Source organism: Athene noctua, chromosome 17 (genome assembly GCF_965140245.1).
Source record: "Athene noctua chromosome 17, bAthNoc1.hap1.1, whole genome shotgun sequence".
In the NCBI taxonomy this organism is placed as follows: Eukaryota; Metazoa; Chordata; class Aves; order Strigiformes; family Strigidae; genus Athene; species Athene noctua.
In genome coordinates, this window is record NC_134053.1 from 14,321,425 (window position 1) to 14,346,610 (window position 25,186).

Sequence of the window (25,186 nt, forward strand, 5' to 3'; positions counted from 1 at the left end):
AAGTATTTGTGCATGCTGAAATTCTGTGTGGGTTCAAATTCAATTAAACTCACAAAAGAAATATTCATCAACAGTTGTTAAACACAAAAATATGTCAAGTTGTATTGCCAAAACCAGCAGGAAGCTGACCAAGTGTACAGAAAAATAACTGTATCCTTGGCATGACCTTATAGTTTTCCCTAAGCTGTTCCACTTTTGACCACTGCTGGAGACAGCTTTTACATTAAGGGATTATTTTAAAAGAGTATCTGAGTGTATTTCTTTTTAAGAAACTAGAAGCATATAATAGCAGACAGCTTCCTGAAACATCCAGTGACTACATTACACTGCATTTTATCTTGCTTGGTTAAATGCCACATCTATCTCGTGGCTGTGTCCAAAGTAGACAGGATCTGAAACTCTTCAGGCAACATTTGCACTCCTTCCTAAATTAAGTATTTTTCTAGGAAGTGGGTGGGACAGTAAATAATTTTACTATATGGACATTAGATCATAAATGGGGTTTAAGCAACACTGTATGCACACAGACATGTTTCTACATAATCTGAAGACCAGTAAAAAGATAATTTCATGTAGTAGACATCCAATTCCATAAATTAGACTGTTGGATGCTTCAGCAAGAAAAAAAAAGGAAGATATTTTAATGTTCTTCCTTCAGATCTTCTCCACCAGCTTTCCAGTTAACAGATGGAAATTATATAATTAAATGTACTCATATCATCATCCAAGAAACACTTGCAGTTCCCCATGTCTTTAGCAGCTGGTAACATGAAGAGATTAAAAAGAGATGAGATCCCTCAAAGTAATTTTTGCAGCTTGCTTTCCTCAAGGATGACAGAAACTTCTCCTCTCTGGTGGGAAATTCAATCTACCCCTGAATTACCCTGAATCTTGTCCTTCTAAGATTCTTTTCCTAACAGTCCTGTCATGACTGCAGTAAAGGTGGCCATTAGAATGCCTTCCCCTTTCCTAGGGAGGAAATTCCAAAAGAAGAATTGTCACCATGACATTCAGACTGATAAAAAGAAAATCACAGGAGGGCAATGGTTCTCCATGCAAGTTTCAATTTTCTCAAATATTCTGGTATTTAGTAATGCATTGTTGAACTTAAAGATGACAATCATTATGCATTATACCTTAAAAAAAACCCACCTTCTTTTCAGTCTAAATCTGAACTGGTTCTCAAAAATCCACGGAAAACTTGAATGAGAAGGCAAGAAAGGGTAAAGAGAAAAGGAGGAAGTCTACTCATGTAGGAAGTAAATAACTAAGTCACTCAGGGAAGAGCTTCACATAGACACTGCTAAATCCAATGATGCACAAGGAATTATTGGGTTTTTTCCTTATAGATCACCAAGGATCAAAAGGTATTGCCACATGAGTGATCTGAGATCAGAGTATACTTCATCTGCAATTCCCTGGATAGATGAACCCTGACCAAAATATTGACTGAAGTAATTCTACACAAACAGTTTCAGGATTTGAGTGCCTTTTTCCTATGTAATGTAAACTCCCTGTAACTGACAAACTAATCCAAAAGCAGTACTTTAAATCTTGAAGAACAGTGTCCACATCCAAGTATTATAATGGCAAGTCTGCAGAGGTCTCATTACAACAAAGCAGTTTGGACCACATGTTTTACCACAGAGGCAAGCCATGATTTGATCCTCTGCTGCAGGATGTCAGTAGATGGCAGTATGAAGCATATTATTGGTAAAGAAGAACAGTTCGTCAATACTGGAAGACATAAGCTGAAGAAAAAGGTCTTCTCCTTAGTAATTACTCAGTCTTGGCTTTAGTATTTAGGTAAAGTCTAAAGAGACTAAATGCAGTCTGATTTATTACAGATATTTTTTATGTTTGCTCATTTTTCAGAAAGAAAACAACATAAATATAATGTCTGCTATAACTAACAGTGTGAAAAACAGGACTGCCTATCCTGCAAGTCACAAGCAAGAGAGCCATACAGTGGATATTACCTAAAGTGAATCTAGTCAGCTCAGACCCAAGCACAGCAAGTGGCTCCAGTTTTCTTTTTCAAAATTTTATCCAGCGTTTGCTCACTTGTCCAGGATTTCTCAACTTTGTAAGTGCATACACTCAAAACACAAAGTCACTTCTCTGCCAAACTAAGAATACTTAAAAGTTGCCCAGCATTTGTGATTATGAGCTGCTCCATACATGCTCTTCACCCTGTCTCAGGCTTAGGCCACATATAACTTGTCTGAAGTTCAGACTGAAGGAACAACTCTGTGTAACTTGAAGGAGGAGGACAGGAAGCTTTTTCCCCAGGTTCTGCCCTCAAAGAGCAAAATTCCTCAACAATTCACCTCCAAAATCTCAGTTTGAGGGATGTATGCAGACAACTGATCACTCGTGTTGCCAGAAACTCTTCCTCCCTACCATTCCTTCCCCAACTCTAGACTTTACAACGTGACATTTTTCAAAGATGAAAAGTAAAAGCCTAGTCACCAATCAATACTTCTTGCTACAATGCACTCAGAGAAAGCATCCAAGAATAAGAACCAACAGCTTCCTAATATACTTTAATCAAACTCTATCCGGTTTATACCACCAAACATAAGTGCTTTAGCTGCAGCTCCTCCCATTCCAGACAGGTTTAGAAATAAATATTACAAAGCTCAGAACAGAGTTCAGCTGCAGTGATTATGTAGGAGAAGAGAACCAACCCTCAGAAGCCAAGAGAAGGGAGAAAGGTGGGAAGAAGTAACTTGGAAACCTCAGCAAGCGTTACTTCTGTTCTTCCAACAATGGACTGGAGCCATACTTTAGAACTTCTTTTGCTTTAGTCACTTGCCAAGTCAATTGAAGCTAATAGAGTTTATTAACGATGATGTATTTTAAGATGTATCCACTCTAATTACTGTACATCAGTAGACTGGTCCTCTGCAATGCTCATTTTAGTCATGACAAGGATGGCCTACAGCATACTGGTTTGTTATTAAAAGGAACACCATAGGTTTGTTTATATTACTAGTCCTACACAGAACTGTAGATTATACATGATACACCAAGTGTTCATTCAAGTTCGCTCTCTTCTAAACCAGCAGTAAATTAACAATAAAGACAAGCTATTTTAAAATTGTGTTATTATCCTGAATCTGAAAATTTAATAAGCCAGAACACTAAAAATATTCAGAAGACTAATTCAGCTTTCTCTTCAACTTTATAAATGGTTCCAGCCAGTCATCTTTAAAAATATTTCCATAACTTTTTTGATACATCAGTCACAGAATAGTCCATTTGTAACACATCATCTGATGATTTCTTAAACAAGCAACCTGATTGCACAATGTTTAATGGATAGTGTGGTATTGCACAAAGATAACATTATTTTGCAATATTTTAAAAGGCTTGTTCTACAGACTACTGAAATGCACAGAACACTGTGCTGGCATACTACCTGCTACAGCTCCCATTAGCTAAAAGTACTTGTAAACAAACCTGATTGAGAGGAAGACAAAGACTGGGAAAGAAAGGAGAAAAAAGTCTGAAACCATCATAATTCAACAGTTAAAACAAAGAAGACTGCAAAAGTGGCGTTAATGCTTGAAGGTGTGCTAGCAGACTGATTAACCAAGAATGAAATGGTTCCATACTAGAAGGAAAAAAAACCCACAAACATACTGCAGAACAATTCCGTTTTAGAGTTTGAGTCTTCAGAAGATAAGGGTTAGCAAAAATTTTTTAAGTGAATGCAAGTCTTGGAAAACAGACTTTCAGAATAAATAACCTAGATAGCTCTGTTCCTAAACAGTTGTATTTCAAGATTAAGTTATTTTAAAGATGTATAAAAGCGTCAGGAAAATAACTGAAAAAGGTATTATTGTTGACTGAAATAATTCAATGGAATTGCTTTCAACTGAAGTTTCCTATTTTTGGAGAGCGATTGAAAAATTTTTTTGCTTTAGGCACCAATTTTATTTGGGAATATGAGGAAGTGTATTTACTTCTGAATTGGACTGAAAACAAATCCTATAGTACTACTGTTTTTGCAGAACTCAAAAGACCATATACTGCTTACAAGGATTTTAAATCAGTCTAAGCACAAAATCCAGCATGATTTTCAGAAATTCAAGAAAGCTGCTATCTCTTGTTTGTGGAGGCTCCTGCAGTACAGTAAGCAGAGCTATAGCTATAGCTGTAACTACAATTATAATCGCAACAGATTTAAGTATTCAAAACTAAAGCCCTCTAAATATCTACAAAAGCCCTTAAGTCAATTCATTACTGATACAGTAAGTGACAACACTTGTGTTTGGCAGACAGTGCAACTGGGAGGCCTGACAAGTCTAATTAACAGCACATCAGGGGCACTTAGTTTATCCTTTATATACAGTGCCAATAGTGAGTGTATAATGAGAGAAGGAGCTTAAACATTAGTGGGCATTCACTAATTGGTCACCAAGTCCTGATTAAGCCGGGCTTCATATATAATTATTGAAGTTCAAGTGTCTCACACAAGTGTATCCAAAAATACTTAATGAAGAGACTAAGTCACTTCTAAACAACATAAATAAAAATAAGGTACAAAAGAGAAGCAGACAACAGAGATGTGTAACTCTGATGTTCTTGAACTACTTGCTATTTGTATACTCCTAGTTCAAAATATTTCAGCTGTTTAAATAACCATCTTTTTTTAAAGTAACAAAAGTTTGAAAAATAATGTCGTGTCTCACATCAAATAATGCAAATATTTGGAATATATGGACGCATTCCAGTAACACTATATATATATATATATATATATTTGTATATGCAGTAAATGTTGCCAGCTAATAATAACTACAAGAGAAGGCTTTACAAAATCCTAAATTAAAGATGACAAGAGCAGCTTTAGGTATTTGTTCATTTACATTCATTAAATCAGTAAAAATATCCTTAACTTCAAAATTCTAGAGATACCTGATCTGCATTATAAACTGTAACCCACAAAAGCATATGCCACCATATTCCCCAAAATGGTGAAGGAGGGAACTTAACTGTGTAACTGGCTGCACATGGAAACACAGATATCCCATCACACATATCCCCTCAAAATCTTACAAGGAAATGGTAGTTATGAACATACACTGAAAATAAGATTGTTCTGTTTCAGAGGGAAAAAGGCAATCCAAAGTCTCAGGCACCTCACCAAAATCAGACTTGTGAGAAGTCCATAATAATCTGCGACAGCACCTTGAACATTTCTACTGGCTCAAGTACAGCACAGGAAAACAGGCTACCTGTAAAGGCCAGATGGTATTCTTCCTTCTCAAGACAGAAAGGGGTAAGAATTCTGCTAACAATTCATTTTGAAGCGGCAGATGTTGGTCAGTAGCATCTTGCTTCTGTGTGGGAAGCTCACTTGGAGCCTACAAACCTCCTTGTACAAGATTCTGCCACGCCAGATAACCAACCTTTGCCAGTTCTGCTGCATACCCTCCTGCCTCACACCATCCTGCTCACGTTTTGGGATTTCTCTATGAAATGAGGGCCCCGCAATCTACACTGTGGCTGCCAGAGACACACAGGCACTCCAAAACACACAGAGCAATACCACAATAGAAGTCATTAGCTGCATCCGTACAAAGAGATCACTGCAGTAATATAACCCCTGTTACCAAGACCAGGGTACTGCTTTGCAAAGAAGGAATTTCAAACTCAGGTCTACCAACAAAATGCAAAATACCACAGGACAGAACAACCAATGGCAACACCCCTTACGCTTTATCTCAGCTGCCTGGTTCAGTTCCACAGCAGAGAGCTGTGTAAGACACTCGACAGCACTGTTTGAATCAGCTGAAGTGGATATCTGCAGCACACTAGAAGCACTGCCCAGGGACACCCTACCAGTGACCCTGCACAGGGAGTATTTCTGTGGCTCCCAGGACTTTATCTTGACTGGCAAGAGTCAAGGAATCTGATGAACGGGTGCCTGGGGTTGCTTTGCCACTGTCTTTTTAATGCTCTTAGCCCAGGAAAGGAAGATGAAAAGGTTGGGTCGTTATCATGAAGAAAGCAGTCCTCAGTGGTAGCTGCTACAAGTACACCAATCTAGCTTCTTGCTTCATTTATTGAAGGACATTAATTAAAAAAAACGGCTGTAGCTGCATACCATAATGTAGAGGTGTGCAGAGGGAATGCCAGCTGGGTCATATATTCAATGGAGTTTTTACAGTATGCTCTGTGAGAGTTCTTTTAGAAAATACTGGTTTATTATTTTCATTATTAAATTAAAAACATCAGACAGTTGAATACAGAACTCATTAATTTAAAGATTATCTAGAAAGTTACTTTGGTAATAAAGCACATGAACCTGGACCTTCAGTCCAAAATGCTTTTTACCTGTATAGTGTGCTAACATTTTCAATCAAGAATTTTACATTCAAGATTCTTAGAATATGAAACAAATAAAATAACCTAAGACTACCGGTAGCATATATCCACAATAGATAACAGCAATTAAAATGGTAGCGCTTGAATAGCGTTTTCCCAAACCATCCTAATAGTATTTTTAAGTAATCCTGAGTTGTTAATCATGCTTTACTGTCTTCTGTCTATAAAACATAAAATTATATTTATTAACAGTATTAGATTAATATACTTGAATATAGTAATATTGAATTGCTTTAAAACATAAGCATACTAATATCAATGATACCAGCTTTTGCTGAAAAATGCATGCGAAAACACTTATTTTATAATCTGTATTTTATATCTATTCCTTCTGCTAAAATATGAATGCAGACTGTGTTCCACTGGATACACTACCCAATATTTCAGAGTAGGATAAGAATTAAATCAGCTTTAGCACACACAAAATTACCAATTTAAAAAATAAAATTAAAAAAACAGCACAAAAAGCCAAAGTAAAAAGCCAACAAACCAACCACAGATATAATACACTAACTTGGTGTATGATTTTACTGAAACTATAAGTAAGACTGAAAAGAAACTCGAAGATGAACATAACATTTCGGAATTTAAACCTCAAAAATATGAAAATATTTGTCTGGGAAGTAAGCCTCTTAAACTAAAATAGAAAAGCTTATTTTTACAAGGGTAGGAAGAATTATTGAAAAATATACAGTATTTCTTGTTACTCAGTATTTCTGTCACGTTTATTTTGACAAGCCAGGAATAAGCACACATTATTTAAAATTAAACCAGATTGATTTTTATTAGTTTCCTTCCTAGTCTTTCTTCATTTATAATGGTGTCAGTTGGCAGCACTGTACATTTATATATTACTACAGTATCACTATACACCATTGTCAAGAAAAACACATGGTCACGTTACTGAATTTTTTAAAATATGGTTAAAATACAAATACACAAACTTGAAGAATTAAAACAATTTATATGGCATATTTTTTCCCAAATTCGATAAAATAAAAAACCTTCAGTTTTAAACTGAGACATTCTCACTGCATTGCAGTGAAGTGTACATGTACAATCATTTACCATTTCTCAGCTGAAGAATTCAAATCTTATTAAAAATTTAAACAGATCACTTAAACTTGTTTTACTATGCTTTTGCTGAATTATGTCAGGACTTAATGAAACACCTTAATACCATTTGCCAAAAGACATGATCTATGTATCACTCTGTGCCCGGACCCAACCTCCCTATGGGATCCAGACAAGGCACTCCAGCCTTAGCCAGGCATTAGCTCTGCTAGTTCCCAGGGCTCCTGGCACAGCGCTGCTGTTCCCCTCTCAGGCTCACTAAATCCCAGGTTTTCAGATGAAGGTACTGACCCACATAGCAGAGAGTGGATGCAGCCAGCAACAATGCCGAATGACAATTTTGGTATCACTGATCTAGATATTGCTTGGGTAAGCCCTGTGACTGATCCCAGGAAACAAAGCAGTGATGATTTCCAGGATCTCAAAGACAAAGTGTCTGCAGTCTTCAGGTTTTGGTGGCACTGATTAATGCCAGATTTTGATGCTTGCAAAGAAGTGAACACAGCTCTTGAGCAAAACTGGATATGGCTGTACTGACTGAACTGTGTTACAGTGGTAACAGTTCATGGATTAGATCTAAGGGGGGAGAGCTGACATGTGAATGCTTAGGATACTGTATTTATTCAGATACAGCCCGTGCACTTGTAACTCAAACTTCTGTATTGTATCAGCATCACATGAGGTTGTCATAATCAACTGTCTTATGAGACAGTAACAAACAGAAATCTGTTTGGAAACTGAAACTGAAGAACTTCGTTCCATTACAGTTCATCTGTAACCCCACGCTTCCATCCGCACCGTTTCATGCGCACAGAGGGTAACATCTAAATACTATCTAGATACCATTCCTACCTTTCAGTCTTCTTCCCCAGTAAAAAAAGAAGAAACAAGCTCTACTTCAAAATATTTCACTGATAGAACTTTTTTCTTCTTAAGGCTAAAAAAAACCCTAACAGACTTTTGGAAGACAGGATGACCCATCCGTTATTTAAGCTACAAAAAGCAACATTTTTTTTCATGTTCTTTACATTTAAGCAAATTTAAAACAGCTTAACAACTTACGTTAAGTTGCTCATACAGTTCAAAACAAACTGGTTTTTTCCCTCCTATTTCCTACTACAGACCAAGAAAACAAGCACTAATTAGCAAAGATTCTTGCATAAGATGGTCGTGAGGTTTTTTTGTCGGTAAGATGTTTAACATTTTACAGTGGTGCTTTCTGAAATCAAAAAACCCTGTACAAAACTTGGAAAGTGATTCTGAATAGGCTGTGAAGATGAATTTTCACCACAGAGTGGAAAGGACTATTAGTGCCTTGTATCAGACATATTCTGTAACCTCCAAACATACAGATCTCCTTTAGGAAGTTGTGTAGATAAATAAGCAAGTTTGCCATTTTCTAGCAGTAGCATGGAAACCTATTTTAAACACACACTGCTGTAGTATAGACAATAAAACGTGAAGAATTGTTTAGTGACACATAATATTAAAGATACTCGGGAAAGAAAACCCACAAGTTCTGTGCTAAATTTCCTATCAAAAGCATCTGGTTCGCACTGTAAGCAAAACAAAATGGTATACAGATCTATCTGCCTGACTCCCTCTGCTGAAAAGACCAGAAGCAGCTCATCTTGCATATTGGTTCTAATACTGTCTCGGAAGGTCATCTATTGTTCTTAGACCTCCTTTTCACAGCTCAGGACTAACTGGGTCATGGCCACGGCCATGCTCCACTTCATCTCTGACTTCATTCTAAAAATCACAGACCTCCCCGCCCTCCTCCTCTAATGCCATTCACAAAACTCACAGGCCCTGAATGAATTTACTCCTTGAAAGCCAGCTGCATGAGTTTTAACTCCTTCCCTGTTTATTTATACCCAGGCCAAGACTTTTCAGTAAATTCCTGAAATGAAGTTAGCAACTCAGCATGTTGAAAATTTGAGATGACTAACTTTGCCACAGGTAAAAGTATAAAAGCAGACTTTAGAACCATTTGTATTTCTTTCCCAGAATAAAAAAAAACCCTATAAAATAAAAACTGCTCAGTTTTTCTCCATTCAAGGGGGGTTTATAACTATATAGATCAAGCTATCTGTATCCTTCCCCGTTCAAGGAGAACAATGCACACACTTTCAAGGGGGATTAGCTGTTTCCAGACTTCAACTAATCACTGCACATACCTGCAATTTATTTGTATTATTTTATATATTAACATGAGTTTAGCTACTATATTTTAAAATAATTGGTTTTTGATATGAAGGTATTAGCCACAGTGCCAAAACACCTAAACACTCTCAGTTAACTGGCCTCTTCTTCCCGTGACTGCTCCTTACCTACAGCAAGCAGCTGCTTAAGAGCAAGAGTTTCACAAAAATTTATATGGAATTAACATGAATCACTTAATTTGTGTAAAGACAGCTTTTTGTGCTATACTAAGAAAGCTTAAAAGATTAAATAAGAAGTGTCTGGACAAATTAGTTCCCAAAGCCTTCTGCTATATGCTGCTACTGTCCACAGTTGACTACCATCAATTGTTGCAGTCTTTACTACTATCCTTCAGTACGATTAGGTAACTCCAATGATATATTTAAAGCAGAAAAACTAATAACCTGAAACAACACAAAACCTATCTCAAATTAGGCCATAGTTATTACTGCTAAATAAATGCTTTTAAAATGGTGTATATCTATAGATTCTATAGTGACAAGCACTTTATAAAAAACCCCAAACAAACCAACAACCCACACAACCAGCAAAAAACATCATCTTCAAATCAAGTCTACCCTTCAACCCTAAATTTACCTATAAATGTGTGGGGTTTATATACAAGAATACTTCAAATACAATTTAAGTTCAGCGTGAATTCCTTTTCTGTTACATGTTATTTATGTGCATACTGTACATATATTTACAAATGTAATTATCCTCTACAGATCACCAGTGCAGGAGTGATTCAGTGTTGCACACAAGTAAGACAGGACCTACTAATCTGCCAGAATTTGGAACTGACAATACTTTCCATGCCAGGGCTGCTGCTGGTTTTGACAGACATCATGTACTATATCAGATGCTTCAGTTCTTACATTGATACACACCAGGAACATAAGAGAGTCACAAATATATTTAATCTGAGCACTAAGGCTGCAGTAAAGATGATACAACAAATAGTTTTTGCTGAAAGGGGCTGTCTCCCTTTTCCAGAAGCTGGAAGAGACACCACTTCTTATGTCACCTTAGGGAATTAATCTTCCAGAAAATTAAACTAGATCTTGGTGTCATCAGAAAAGCAGCAGAGAAAACACAAGGGAGGAAGGTGGTTACATACAGCCAGGACAGAAAGGTATGGGAAAACCTGGACCTTTCAATGCCTTCTTGCCATTAGATTGATGTGAAATCAGAGGTTACACATACACAGTCTAAGTCTACTTCGCCACAAAGAGTAAATAGCAAAAAAAGATACACCCCCATGCTGTTAATACTTTCTGTTTTCAGAAAGGAGACAAATCCATGTTTCATTACTGCATTATATCTTAAAAACAACTGCTGTTTGGAAGTACCTGGTTAACACAAAGTCGGTTAGAGAATGAAGCCAACCGTTTGTAATATCGCACTGTAACAGAGGTAAGACATTTCTGTTGTAAGACAATGCAGTGAGATAAAGAGAAGGGAGAAGGTATGTATGATCTACAGAATGATTTCCACCTGTACCTGCAGCTGCTGTCAGACACGCTGTTGTGACTGTAGCTACGCTGGATGAAGAAGCTGCCACTCCACTTCATTTCCACTTGCTCATTACCTTCAAATCTTCCAGCATAACTGCATGTTTAGTCACTTCCTAACCCAGTTCTGTCAAAATGATTCCCGTTAGAAAATCTGTGTTTCAGCTTAACTCAGATTATTTTTGACAGAACTTGTTTAGCGGATGACTATAAATGCAAGTACCAGAAGATCTGAGAACACTGTAACCTTTAGAGCTAGGAGAGGAAATAGCAATGAGGAAGTGGAGACAGCTAGCCCTTCTCCACGGTTATGTTGCTGCAAGAGAAGCATGTTAATTGTACATACAGGTCTGATTTCTCAGCCTGCCTAATCAGAGAAAGCTGTATATCAAGGCTGGCATCTTTAAAGAAAATAAGTGAATCTATATACTACTTATTTTACTGCTTAAAATATCAGGTTGGGGTTAAGTGTCCAGAAATTCAAATAATTTGCTCTAACTACCTGGAATTCTATTGTAAAGAGAGAAACGGGCAGATGCTATCAAAATATAAAAAACATCTGATATTTTTTGTGGAGTTAAGGGATAAATGCCAGCCTCACCTTACCTTAGATTATCATTACATGACCTGAAAAATTACTTAATTGCTTTCTATGTATTACTGATGTGAATAAATAGTGTCTGTTTTCACTTGTTAGAGGGTAAAAGAAGTGAAAGAACTACCACCAAAACACAGCATCAAATTACCAACATGTAATATACAACATTGACAAGGAACGGTATTTGACATATAGATCACCCTACCTTTTATTTACAGGCTTCTCATCCTTGTCATAGGGTCTTATGAACCATTTTCCAATTCTTACGAAGTTTTTATCCATCAAGCACCTAGAAAATAATTACAGCAACCATTAGGTAGTTACATCTTAAAATGTGATTAAAAGCAGTCTTTGAAGACAGTAAATCTAAGGGATTAAGCAGCTGAATTTCCATCATATTGAAATCAACTTTGTAGCTTTTGGGTTCCATGTAACTTTGCCACTTTCTGTTTTCCCACACTAGTCACAGAGAATCACTGTTCAATCTCATGATGCTGTCACTGATGCTGATCTTCACATATGCATCTTCCCCTCATCTCTGACAGACTCTTTTCCGCTCCATGCTACTCTTTTTGTTGAATGATCCATCATCCTATTTTTCAGACTCCACTTCTTGAACAAAGCACTGATTTCTTTTCTATAGTGTTTCTCTCAGACTTCATGATAAAAAATACACATTCCTGTATTTTTGGCACATAAATGGCATAATATACTATATGAATGACAGGAAATTGTATTAAGCAAATATTAACAATGAACCATTTTTCCTTCATATGATCCACAGCATGATTTCAGGCACTGAAACTTCCATAATTATTGCTTCCTCCCTCAGAAAACCTCACTCCAACAAACATACTCCCACATCACTAAATTTAGAGCAGTAAATTACCTATTTTCTGCGGTCCCTTTAGAAGTGCACAATTTTTTAATAGAAACTGTATATTCCGTGGCTTTAAAAAACCTAACAGTGAGGAAGCAAAATGATCAATAACCCATTTAGGTTGACAGGGAGTGCTTGATGCCTTTCTAAGTCCACCTGTACAGATGAATCACACTAGCAATATGCCAACGCTATTTAAATATGCTTCATACAGTAAACATGCATTTGAACATACTGCCTGAGGGATCACACACAGAAATTTGTTATGAAGTAATATTTTTCAGTAAGGTAAATACTATGTTTCAAAAACTCTGAAAAACTGGTAATTTGTAGCTAGTGGTTTACTGATGATTATGGGCAATATATGAGCTTTCCCTACACATTGCATGTCTAATCAGTATTTCTTTATTTAGATGGAAGAACTATACTTGTCCATTCTTCAAAGTTTTCTGAGTTTATTTTTATAGCAGTTGCTAGAGATTAGACAAAACAAAACAACAGAAAAATTAAAAATTACATGAAACCTTCTGGGAAAGTACATTCTGCTAGGTCTAGAAAAACAGTGATCTATGCTTCAAAAAGATACCTACAAGTCATATATAGGAAATGGACAACAATGTAGATATTAATATACCCCTAATTCTTCTGTATAAACTTAGCAGAGTTTTCTAAAGTTACAGCTAGGTCGAAGAAAATTCTAACAGCACTTTCTCAATTAAAGCAAAAAGAATCCATCTCTGTTGAATATACAAATATATTAAACTGAACATGAAAGCTAAACCAGCAGACATCTAAAGACACTGCTCTTGTGCTGGTGGGAAAAAAGCTTCAGCAACTGTTTCCCTAGGAAATATTTGCTATCAGAGAAAGTCTGTCAGTGTCAGCGCACTTTGTACAAACAAAAGGAAGTCTGTGAAGTTTATATCAGATCCCTAAAGAAAATAATCTCTACTAGCAAAAAATATAATAAACTCTCCCCCATCACACACACACATTTTAATGCCACATCATCACATCTCACAATGGTAGGTTTAACTGCCTCAAACTAATCTTACTTTCCTTGAAAAGTCTTCATGGGTAGATTTGGCCTTAAAAATCAGCCAACCCTCACATGCTAAACTAAATCACAAGTTATTTAAGGTATAATCCTTTGTGAAATGGGAAACAGGACTGCAGAAGCATGGATCTCAATGATTTGGCCGAGTGATCAATTAATGACAGTATGGCATTATTTCTGCTGTGTAAGCAGTCAATGGTAACTAGTCTTTAACAGTACGTTGTAACAATGAACTTGCATTAAAAAAACCCCAAAACTAGTCATAAAATCCCAAATGAGTATACACTTAAAAGCAGTTATTTAATCATATGAAATAGGGATATAAAATACTCTGAACTCTTGGCTCATTTCTCTAGTTAAGGCTGAGTGATATTTTCTTCCTAAGCAGTACAGCTGTTAGAGCATTTCAGTGGCATTTGAACTCTCCTATTTCTGATTTTACTATGAAAAAATTGACCTGACAATGGCACACCAGTGACATGAAATAATACCATAATATTTTGAGCATTATTTCCTCAGATCTTCTAAATTGCCAATTAACATAAACTTCTGATCACTAATTTAGTACTGGAAAAAAACCCAAACAAACATAAACACTTGCGTAAATACACTGTCTCGCCCTTCCAAGTGTTAACTTAAAATAAACATCTCTCCTCCCTTCTTTCTAGCCTAGTTTTCACTGCAGGTTTTGCTCAGTCCCTCCCAACCCCTCAGTCGGGCGATGGGTGAGGTGAGGTGGGGATCACCTGCACCATGGCTCTTCCTGCCACTATTTGCTCCCCGCCGCCAGGTTTTCCGGCCACAGCAGTTTTCTGTGCCCCTTGCCCAGCAGCGGCTGATTCCGTGGCTGAGCCGGGGTGCCGTGGGCTCTGTGGGCTGGCGGGAGACGCGCTGTGTGGCAGCATGAGGCAGCTGGCGGCGGCCTGCTCCTGGCCCACAGCGCCCAGCGCTCCCTGTGCCACCTGGGCAGCCCACAGCCAGAGCGGGTCAGATATTACAGAATCACAGAATCATCTCGGTTGGAAAAGCCCTTGACAATCATCCAGTCCAACCATGAACCCCACACTGACCGTTCCCAACCCCACCAGATCCCTCAGTGCTGGGTCAGCCCGACTCTTCAACCCCCCCAGGGATGGGGACTCCCCCCCTGCCCTGGGCAGCCCATTCCAACGCCCCACAGCCCCTTCTGCACAGAAATCCTTCCTCAGAGCCAGCCTGACCCTGCCCTGGGCAGCTTGAGGCCATTCCCTCTGGGCCTGGCGCTGGCTCCTTGGCTCCAGAGACTCATCCCCCCTCTCTGCCCCCTCCTGGCAGGGAGTTGCAGAGGGCCAGGAGGTCTCCCCTCAGCCTCCTCTTCTCCAGACTGAACCCCCCCAGTTCCCCCAGCCGCTCCCCAGCAGACCTGTGCTCCAGACCCTGCCCCAGCTCCGTTGCCCTTCTCTGGCCACGCTCGAGTCATTCAATGGCCTTTTTGGGGTGAGGGGCCCAAAACTGAACCCACCCATCGAGGGGCGGCCTCACCAGTGCCGAGTACAGGGGTAAGATCCCTTCCCTGTCTTATCGACTTTTATCAACCCTGATCAACTTCCCCTGATTACACTCTGGTGGGACACAAGAGGTTTCTGACTGAAGAAAATCTGTCCTATGCTAGCTGCAAAATAAACCAAAAAAACCTCACAAAACTTCAAGTACAGGCAACAGCCCTGTCACTTTTTGATAAGATCAAAAAAAAAAATTCAGTATTTCTTTTTCATTAATCCAGCTTTCCCTGAACACAGGATTAAATGGATCTTTAAAAATTAAAATATTATTTCTCTTTTTAATAAAGCCTACATACTTACTGCTAATATTTTCAGTGAAATAATTACAATGTTAACTTAAGATTTGGTATGGCAAACAAAAGACAAACCACACCAAAAGTGTGTAACTTAAAATAAACTCGGCAATAATACTGTAAAAATGACATAGCTCATTGGATAGATGTTTGGTAAACCCTCATCCTACATCACCCTGACAACTGTTTCATTAAAAGGCTTCTAAGCCAGGGTGCCCCTGGAGCCGTGCCTCAGCGCCAGCCCCAGGTACCAGGAGCGGGGCCCGTCTGCAGCCAGCACCGCCACCTCGGCCTCCCTGAGAGCCCCGCGGGCAGCTCAGCTCCCAGGGCAGGAGCCTGAGACTGCGGCACGAGTCGGATCAGCTTATGGCGACATGAAATGAGGCTTTTGGCAAACACCTGATGCGTGCTGACCAACTGTATTTCAAACAGACTACTGCTGAAAGAAAAAGAGCTCTGAAGACTTTACAGTCACAGTTGGACAGAACAATTCTGCTAACTCTGCCAACTGATTTCAATTTATTAAAAAAAAAAAAAAAAAGAAAAAGAAAAATAAATTTTACTTCACAAGCTTTAAAAGGTCCAATGAATAAAAACATCCACTACAAGTCAGTTGGCTGAGTTCCACAGATTAGCAAACATACATAAAATTATTTTTCCCTTTTATACTGCAAAGCTACATAAGAACTAATGAACATTCTTGATCGGAAATTTCAATTTTATACTTGTATTCACTCTAAGTAGTCTATAACTTATGTAAAAATCACCTAAAAAGACTGATAAGAAATTTGAAATACAACTAGTATTGTGCCTGTGTGCATACACATAGGTAGCCATTCAAACTTCACTTCCTAGCAGATATGGACAGGTTACTAACCGTTAAGGGGACAGCTATAACACTCATGGAAACACACCCTCAGGATGTAATGCAAACCCGATTACCAGTAAATCTACGTCAAAGTAAACAGGATACTAAATAAGACAAAATAAAAGTATTTTCAATTAGCTTTTTTCTGAACGAAAAAATATTCAATGCTACTTTCTGAAAAATTACTGTAATTTTGGTACAGAAAATGTACATTATATTTTGTTGTTGTCATTATCAAAAATTCAGAAAAAGTGGGAATAGCCTAATGACACTTAGTTCTGAGAAGATCTCCAAATTCATAAGAACTGAAATATAATACAGGAAGCTGATGATGACCTGAAGAACTGCAGTAACAGAGAAGGAATAAAATACAACAGTCCAAGATGCAATATTGTACACTGAAGGCCTAATAAGAAGATAATCTTCAGTAAACAAGAGTTGTTAAGTGGATTAAGAAGAAAAAGCCAAAAGTGTATTAACTAATCGCAGAATAACTTTGTGGCCAAGTCATATATATGACATATATACGTATTTATATATATGATCAAGACAAAGGAAGCGATACTAGAGTACATTAGGCCTGTCAGGGACAGGAACTGTTAAGCTTCCCCCTGAATATTGTGCACAGATTTAGTCAAATTATAACATGCATGTAACTAGGATGACTGGAAGAACACAGTTAAATTCTTGTAAGGTTATCTGTTAAGATATGCATTATTTAACCTCATCAAAGGGGTTTGAGGTCCAATACAAATATTCTCTCTAAGCAACTCAAGAAGGTGAAAACTGGGGTTCTTTTGCTTTTAAAACAGCCCCCTAACAAGAATGCAAGCAGAGATATGTATCAACATTATTCTTTGTATGAGTGTTTAGTCTGCACAGCGTTTTATGATACATTACCAGAGTCAATGACTTAAGAGATACATCTTTATCCTGCATTTCTTGCACTAAAGTTCTACTCTAACAAAATGTGGTTTAAGATCAATAATAATATAAATGGTCTGTAGATATCCTGCATTGTTTTAAATATCAAAATGAAACACTGGAGTGCAATGGAGTTTTCCTTACCTTTCCAGAAGATTATGAATTGCTTTGAAGAGCAGGGTCCTACACTCATAGGAGAGTCCATTCTCCCACAATCCTTCTTCCACCACTACAAAAACATAAAACGTCAACATGCTCAGAATAGGAAAATACAAACATTTATACAAAACAGCTTTAATTTTCAACAGCAGCATGTTTCATGAAACTGTTTCAACTATAAGCTATATCGCCAAAGTAACTTTAATCTTTACTTGCTGAAGACACAGACTTTGAATTTAAAAAAAAGAAAACACAAAAGCATAAAAGTAAACACATTTGTTCACAGCATTCAATATGAAAGTAGCAGGGTGAGGAATTCACGATCATTCTTTGCGGTGACTGCTGAGAGATCCTTTAAAACTTAACCAGAGATGCAGACAATGAAGAAACAAAGTGAATCATTAAAGGTGTAAAATCAATTTACATAAAACTTAAACAACATTAAACAACTATCCTGAACCTCTCACTGCCACAATCAAGTGAAGTATCTCCATTGTAATGACTTATGCTACTGCAGTTTAAGGAATACACAGCAAATACATGAAACACAGCAGTTTTTTATTCCAAAATAAAAATTGTAAACTTGGTACCAAACTGCAGACATTTCAGACAGTTTGGAAAAAAAAATAAAACCTATTTATCTCTCACAGTGGAGTGCAGCATGAAGTAGTCACCTGAATTAGTACCTGAAGGATTTACAACCTCAAAAATCTGCTGTCCTTAACTCCATTGCTTCTGGATGCTAAAACTACCAGGAGTGAAACTATTTTTGGTATGCCTGTACCAGATTCTAAATCTTATTCAGCCAGAAGATGTAATCTCAGCTGCGGAGTAAAAACAGATGATTAAATGACTTTGTCAAGGAGTAAGAATTTGTTAATTGTCTGAGTACTGTCATTTCAATTTTACAGGAATACTCTGCAGATCTTTAGAAATGCAAACATAAAATTCTACAGCATGTTAAGAACTGAATACTTAACACCCCTCCTTGGCCAATTTAAAGGCTGAAACCTTCCAAAAGCACGTCTATCATGCAGAGATTATTATCTAAGTATAGTTTACTCTACAATTGTGTTTAAAGTAAAGCTTCTAAGGCGTTTCTGCTGTATGAAAAATACTAATATTGCCAGCAGTCTTCAACTACAACTTCAAAGTCTCAAAACCCAGCACTGTTCATTATTCTGCTGCTTCTCCCAGTAACCGTAACGCATATAACCTCAAACAAGAAGAGTCACATTTTTTGAACGTATAATGTTGAGATATGCTAATATTGGTAACAGAGCTCTCTCCTTTTACAGAATGAAAAAGCCAGGGCTTTAGTACCTAAATCACCTTATCAAATAGCACAGCTACTTCCTCAGAAGAATGAAAAGGCAGACTTGTGCTTTTGGGCACAAGCATGAGCCAAATATCTTTCCCTGTAAAACCACTAAAAGCCCCTTTAATGCTTGCCAAACCTTACTGACAGGGAGTATGTAATGTGCCATAGCTGTTCACTAGATAGAACTTCATATGTCCTCAGATTTCATGTTTAAAACAGTATTCCTAGGAAACTTCAGACTCTCCATGCATTTTCAGAACTAATGATGTATAAATTCTATCTAGTTCAGAACTAGTGAAGCCTGGTACAGTCTCGCACTTAGAAACTACACAATTCTCAAACACATAAACAGTTATCACAGTATGAGAGAGATCATACTGGAGTTCACCTCTACAAAACCCCCATATTAAAAAAAAAATCTAATAAAATTTTGAGAGTGTCATGAAATTGACAGAACCTGTAAAAATCCGAAGAAATCCACTATTACATGGCACTGGGCTCATCTTGAGTTTCACCCTAATCCTATCAGAGCATCCGTGCCAGAAGCCAATATTGTCCCTGCATTAAGAACCTCATGCAAAATGGGAGAGAATCTATTCCGTGATCTTAGAGGAAATGTCTCACAGCCAGTTCTGATTTCTCAGCCATAACTCACTATCGACTCCCAGGTATGCACAATAAACTAATGGGACCCAATTAAAGAACAGCTTGTATCATTTCTCAGAACTATTTTCTGCAAGTATAATTCTGCCACTGACTCCAGAAGAAATAAGATCAGATCATATTTACACTGTTTCTAAGGTAATATTCTGTAGAGCTGGAATAATTTTGGTATTAAATGCCTCAGGTACTGGACATCACCTGTATCTTTTGCCCTGCTTAGCTGTGACTGGCACAGCTCCTCTTCGGGCTATACCATCCTATTGCTCTTCCATGAACTGAGACTGAAAACAAGAGAATGGAAACTGGCAGCACTCTCCCTCTCTGCATGCCACCACAGGTGTATTCACAGTTATCCTGCACTCAGGAGAAGGAATGGCTGTGCAAGGGAACATGTCCCAGAGCCTAGAAAAGCAGGGAAAAGCCATGTTAACCTCGTGGTGGAGGTCCCTGTAGGTAAGTCCCTAGGGTCAAGGCTGCTAGGGAGAGTGGGCTGGCTGAGGAACAGCAGTCGAGTGGGACTAAGAAAAGGGGAAAGTCTGAAGTGGTGTTCATCCCTCAATATTCTCATTTTCCAAACTGGCTTTCTTCTTGCTTGGCATTCACATAAATTATATATGAACTGGAAATAAAATTACTTCCCTATTAAATTTAACTCTAAGACATCTTCATAACCATTTTCCTATAATAAATAATGCCTTTGATTCCCACATATATTAATGCACTATACTTACTGTAATTACGGCTAATACTTCTTTATCCTACTAAAAATGTTCATCTCACAATTGAGTATATACGTATATCTGTTGCAGTTAAAATGGGGAGGAAACAAAAAAAGACAACTGCAGCATTTCACTTCCTCTCTGCTCTTTGGCTTCTTGATCCAGTCTCCAAAAGAAAGAGCTTAAATAAACTGGAGCAAGTCACAACTTCAAGGTGCAAATGCTGACCAGTAACAAAATTTGGCAAAACACTAGAGATTAGAGTATCCCTGTAAATTGCAAAATTCCCCACACCACAGCAGTGTAATGAGACTTTAGATTTTGAAGAACATTTAAAATTCCATACAGAAAATTGAAGACTAGGAAATACTTGTTGGGTCTCTCTGTCTACACAATGACATGTAACGCTTTTAACACCCAACGCTTTCAACTCAAGCCCTCATCAGCCTTTCAGTGCCGCCTGACAACAGTTTCAGGCACACAGCTAACAGAAAGCAGGTGCTGCACAGGTTCAGAAAAATACTTATGCCAAGCACCTATATCCTGTCCTGAAGGTATTTTCTGTTGCTCTAGCTGAAATATTTCTCTTTAGAGGCAACAAATTTGACACTATACAACAGCTGTGAAAGTCATCATCAAAAAGGAAAACTTCTAGGGGAAGAATCAAGATTGAATTTCAGTAAGAGAAAGAGTACAATAAAGCCGGTAACTACTTTCTCCTCAGAGGAGTTAGAGAGGACATGAGTTCTGGAGAGGCAGCGAAGTGGACAGGGCAAAACTGTGGGTCACCACTCACCAGGACCAGGGTAGACAAAGCCATCACTAATCTGATCTGCTGTTTGCTGCAATCCCATTTGGAGCAGCATGTCAGACTGGATGACCTCCAGGAGAACAAGCTCCTTCTCACCTGTGTGATCTGTCTGATCTGCTGACCCTCTACCGCGATAGATCTATATAGGTAGATATCTGCACCTCTGTGTATATATCCATATTTATCTGTATATGCTAACTACCTTATCTAAGCATGCGTACATTCCAGAGTAGTCAAGGATTACAACTGGGAGTAGCATTTACTTTCCTGTAAAACAGACATTTCATCCCCTTCTTGCTGTTTGTCCTGCAACAGAGGGATAATTTTACCACTACATTTCTCAACAAAATAAGCAACTACTATGTGTATTTTTTTTTTGTTTTTCAAATGAAATCATTGCTCAAAAGAAACAACTACGTCTATTAATACTCTGCCTCTAAAAATCTGTATTCTCAGAAAAACGCAGTAAGGTATAGTCACGTCATCTCTGCCATTAATTGTAATTCTGTAAATGGCTTAGTTGAGATAGCCAGTCTAACTGCCTTTACTGTATCATTTTCAGTATACACTCTTTAAATCCAGTGGAGACAGAGAGCACTGAAGAAGCATACGGATCCAAAAAGAAGTGCGAAATTTTCAGGATCTTTCAAAAGAGGGGGTGGGTCAGGGGGAAGATTTGAGATAGCCAGTTTTGTACAAGAATATTCTATTCATTTGTCTAAGCATGCATCATTGCTTCAATCTATAAGAGTTAAGGAAGTGAAAACATACATAGTCATTAAAATTTTCACGGAAAGTTAATAAAACACCACAGCAATGTTTTAACAAATACAATGGCAAAACATAATTCTGTGCAAGCTGACAAGGCACTGTGTAGCAAAAATAAAAGCTACTGTTACAGCTAGAGTACCTGCCTATTCCTATTATCCAACATACAATTGTGTACAGGAATAAAGTAAAAAAAAAACCCAAACCTTTTACTTATAACACCTGAAAAAGTGTTTACAACTGCAAACAAATCTCCCACAAACAAAATACTTATTTATTTTCTCATTGCCAAGATATTATTAGCAGAAAATCCAAAAAGATAAAAAGGTATATTTGATACTTGTCATAATGGATTATGACTGAGGTGCTAAATCTCACTGCTGGTCTCCATACAGAATGGGAATTAATTGATAGCCTTCACATAGAATGTTTCTAAATGTTTGTTACCATTTTGTTTTCACAGGTTCAAAAAATGAACAGAACATTGGTGATGATATTTAAGTTTATCCTTGCAGATCGGATGTTAAAGGAATTAAAGCCACCTACAATAATTTAACTTCTACTGTAAATTTATAATTTAAACATACATTAATGAGCAGCTTAGTTGGCTTAGGGTCTTTTTTTATTTTCAAGTCAGAGATATTAAGGTCTTCAAAGAGTCCAACGATTTTTATGAAGCCAGCCATGTTCTCAAAAAAAAAGAGCCATTATAAAAATTTCAAGGAGGGAAGTCACAGCAAAATATCAAAGCAAATACTTCAATAATTTTAGGTCTCCCAGCAGAGACACTGGAAAGATAATAAGATCTCTGTTCTGCTTCAGTGACCAAACTGACATATTTTACTTAAAAGAAATATAGGAAGGAAAAAGAAAGCAAGTTGAGACTGTGCTGGCATTGCAGAGATAGTTATACCTTTAAGAAATACAGCCACCCACATTTTAATAATTCAGGTCACACTGCCTTATGCAGTTTAAAAGTAGAATTAGTTTCAAAGAATACATATTTCCTCAGAGCTATGTTACATATTTCCTTTTAATGTATCATATTGCAGCAACAGCTGAAATGAACGTCTAGACATCAAAAACAGTCTTTATTCCCACCTACTGCTTTTTTACCTCAGGCATCAAAACTAATGAAACCTATTATCCAGAACACTGACTTCAGTTACCACATTGGCCACTGCAAATATGAAAAAACACTCTGGGACAAGACCAGTTATTCAGCCATTAAAATTACTGAAAATCAATTTCTTGCTGCACACTGCAGAAATACTGATAGATTAAAGCAGGACACATGGGACAAGGAGATTACTTCGAGGGAAGATTACTATGTCAAACTGCAGAGGAAGGGGAGTTACTTGGCTACTCAGGATTCATATTCAGAGCAGTGTATGTTCTTTGATATTTTGTCTCCTCGATACCATGACATATGAAGAATGGGGTTATTTTTCTCTGTGTCAATACAGTTTTTAAAAACATACGGTCAAATATCTTGAACAAAATCAGAAATTCAATTACTAAAAGCAAGCATTTAATTTTTCATTTTAATTTTTATTAATGTGCCCTTAAAACAATATTTCAAAGACCAACTAGCATTTTGAAGCATCATTTCTTCTAAAAAAATGAGTTAAAAGAGTAACAAAGCAATGCAATGGTACATTAATTCTGAAAAAGTATATTATACCCATAAAAATCCAATTAAACACAATGCTATTGATCGATCATTGTTATACTGCCATTGATCACCTTGTAAAATCTGTGTTTGAAGTCTTTAGTGATTAAATTGACTTATTACTAAATCAGATTCAACCCACTTAGAGATCTAATTTCCTTGCACTGGTTATGATTGTAGGGAAATTGTACTGCTTACTCTTACAGTGCTGAGAATTCATCTTGGCTTTCTGTCTCTCAAGACAACTCATCAGCCAAAAAAGAACCAGGACAGAAGAAATGCTCACCAAAACGATCCATTTGTGTTAATCTATTTACAAACAGAGATTATGTGAAGTGCTGAGAATATGTGCACTGCACGCACAGGAGCATTTACAATCAGTGTCCTGCCAAGGTATCCTTAACAGCTCACGTCTGGCACCACGCTGCCAGGGAAATGGCAAGATTAACGGAGACCATGGCTGAAGATTGCTGTTCAGACAGGACCCAGGTTTGCATTTCAATGGACCACAATTTTCTAAATAAAAACTAACACTTTCAAGCAGAGTTGACTGTGAAACTAAAATTGTTGCACTTCAGAAAGATAAATAAAACCTTCAAAGGCAACAGCTGTTGAATATCACAGGAATACTACCACGCTTTAATTGTTGCGCATTGAAACAGAAATTAGCATAATAGCTATTTATTAAAAAACAGATGGTAGGTAACTATCTGCACTTAGATTATGTTAGCACTACTTAAAGTATTCCTTTTATCACTTCCTCACTCCCAGTAAGCACAAAATTATTTTTTATAAAATATACATAAAATGTTACGTTCTCCCCCTCTTCCTCTCCCATACATTCCTCTACTCCTGCACAGCCCTTTTTGCCTTTCCATTGTAACACCACAATGCAGATCTTTGCAAGTGAAATTTTCTCAGTATCGCAGTTAACTCTACAACATCTCAAAGGGCACTAGGAACAAACTGATCATGCAAAATATGTAATCACTTCTGGTTCTTTAGAAGTTCACTTCAAAATATTCCAAAAATCCAGGGGTAATCTCTAACTTCTCCAAAACCAAAATTATTATCTATGAAATCAGTATAGACATTTCTGTGTAATTATAGCTCAAGTCTTTCTACACAGGAATGCAAAATCAGCTAAGAGAGCACTGAGCAGTTTGCTTTAGAGATGTAAAAGATTCCAAATAAAGCAGTTAAGTTTACTGTGTGGTTTTTGCTTTGAATGCTTTTTACAATCACCAGCTCTGTCCCAAGAAAGAGTAAAATGAACATAAATATGGCACCATTTTTATGAGGTTTACACTGCTTCCTAAAGAAAAGTGGAGGTTGTTTGCTGCTCTTGTGCCTTAGAAAACTCCCCCCAAATCCTTGATTTACACAGATCATAGTGAAAACGGCCTGAAAGTTTGGAGAGATTCTCATCATCTCCCTCTAAAGTGTTCAGGGCCAAGGATGCCACTAAGAAAAAAGTACTTTTAAATTTACTCCTGGGAGTTTCTAGCATTTCCTCCCACATTTCTGAACTTTTCACTTTCCATTACATCTCCTTTCCCTCTTCAACTACTTGGTATAAGGGCATTAAAAAAAAATAGTTTCTCAGAAGAACATAAAAGTAACCCAAAAAATTTGAAGACAAGTTTTTTTTAAGTATTACTGTTCTCTCCTAATCCCAGGAAATAAGCTCTCCTCTCCAAACCTGATTTGCATTCTTCTT

General features: G+C 37.4%; 1 protein-coding gene across 1 annotated transcript in view; it reads right to left on the reverse strand.

Annotated features, from left to right (window-relative positions):
* MED13L (mediator complex subunit 13L) overlaps positions 1-25,186 on the reverse strand; it is a 200,209-nt gene that overhangs the window by 88,958 nt on the left and 86,065 nt on the right. The window contains 2 exon segments of the mRNA XM_074920815.1: positions 11,996-12,079; positions 17,498-17,582. Of these exon segments, the coding sequence (XP_074776916.1) occupies positions 11,996-12,079; positions 17,498-17,582 (169 nt within the window).